Source organism: Meleagris gallopavo, unplaced genomic scaffold (genome assembly GCF_000146605.3).
Source record: "Meleagris gallopavo isolate NT-WF06-2002-E0010 breed Aviagen turkey brand Nicholas breeding stock unplaced genomic scaffold, Turkey_5.1 ChrUn_random_7180001880127, whole genome shotgun sequence".
In the NCBI taxonomy this organism is placed as follows: domain Eukaryota; kingdom Metazoa; phylum Chordata; class Aves; order Galliformes; family Phasianidae; genus Meleagris; species Meleagris gallopavo.
In genome coordinates this window covers 1-1,213 of record NW_011144385.1, presented here as the reverse complement: position 1 = coordinate 1,213, position 1,213 = coordinate 1, and the positions used below count along the sequence as shown (strand labels likewise).

Below are 1,213 nucleotides of genomic sequence, written 5' to 3'. Positions count from 1 at the left end.
GCCCGCAGCCAGCGGCGGTACCGCACAGCTGCAGCTGCACTGGGCACATCTGGAGCAGGCTTGGGGCTGGCATGGGACTCAGGTTCCTCAGTGACTGCTGGTGTGGCCACTACCTCCTCCTCCTCTTCCTCCTCATCATTGATTATCACCTCCAGATTAGATAAGTAGAAGGTCTGCTCTTCTTCCTCCTCCTGTTTTTCTTCCTCGCTACCAAACAGAATGGGAGAGCCAGGGGGTGTTGCTGCCTCATCCTCCTTGTTGGGAGTGGGAGCTGGTTCTGCCTCATCCCCCTGGTCAGGAACAGGTGAGGGTGCTGCTTCGTGCCTCAGCATCTGGTAGAAGACATCACCTGCCTCGGAGAGCTGGAATACCAGAAGGGACTCCTCCTGGCCCTGCTCATGCTGCACGGCCGCCAGCCCTATGAGGACAAATGGGGCAATGTCACCACACAACCAACACCACCTCCCCATGGGTGCAGCACTCACTCCTCTTTCCCAGTTTGTCCCTACATCCTCTCCCTAAGCCAGCAGTATCTCATCTTGAGTAGCATTTGCCTTTTGATGCATGCCCGATAAAGCACGGACAGCTGGCTGCTGCCCCTGCATGACCTGAATGCCCCATGACCACTCACCAGCTGCAGGGATGCTGAGACGCTGCTGGAGCAGGTGGTGCTGGTGTGGGAGCTGTGTGGGGAGGTGAGGTAGGCAGCTGGCAATGCTGTGTAGCTGCTGTGGTGGCCCTGCAAGCTGGCAGGCCATCTGGCTGCCCCCTGCAATAAGACATCAATAAGACATATCAAAAATCGGCTAGTGAGGCAGCAAGGTCAGGACATGGACATGAGGGGAGTTTCTGTGTCCCCTACCTGATTTCTCACCTGTGTACTGCAGCAGTAGCAGCTCCTGAGTATGAGAGGTGCCCAGCAACGCTTTATGGTTCCTTCCAGACTCCCCCGGCACAATGTCAGCAAACAGAGGGGGTGCTTTCATCATGTGTGACCATTTCAGCACAGGTACCAGTGGCAAGCGTTCGTCCAGCAGGTACACAGCAAACTGGGAGAGGGCAAGGCTCAGCAGGGTCCCCTCCACCTGCATCCAAACCAGCTGCACAAGTTGGCTAGGAGGTCTGGGGACTCTGAGCCATAGAGGACTCACCTGGGTGGCAACGAGGTGCTGGCAGGGGTGAGCCCTACCTAGGTACATGGGCAGTACTACGC

At 57.1% G+C, this 1,213-nt stretch overlaps 1 protein-coding gene across 1 annotated transcript in view; it reads right to left on the bottom strand.

Annotated features, from left to right (window-relative positions):
- The window catches only part of LOC104916254 (TATA box-binding protein-associated factor RNA polymerase I subunit C-like), a gene marked incomplete at its 5' end in the record, with an annotated part of 2,938 nt that extends 1,730 nt beyond the window's left edge, over nucleotides 1–1,208 (bottom strand). The window contains 4 exon segments of the mRNA XM_010727288.3: nucleotides 2–418; nucleotides 632–769; nucleotides 863–1,049; nucleotides 1,152–1,208. Of these exon segments, the coding sequence (XP_010725590.1) occupies nucleotides 2–418; nucleotides 632–769; nucleotides 863–1,049; nucleotides 1,152–1,208 (799 nt within the window).
- Nucleotides 1,209–1,213: the final 5 nt, after the last annotated feature.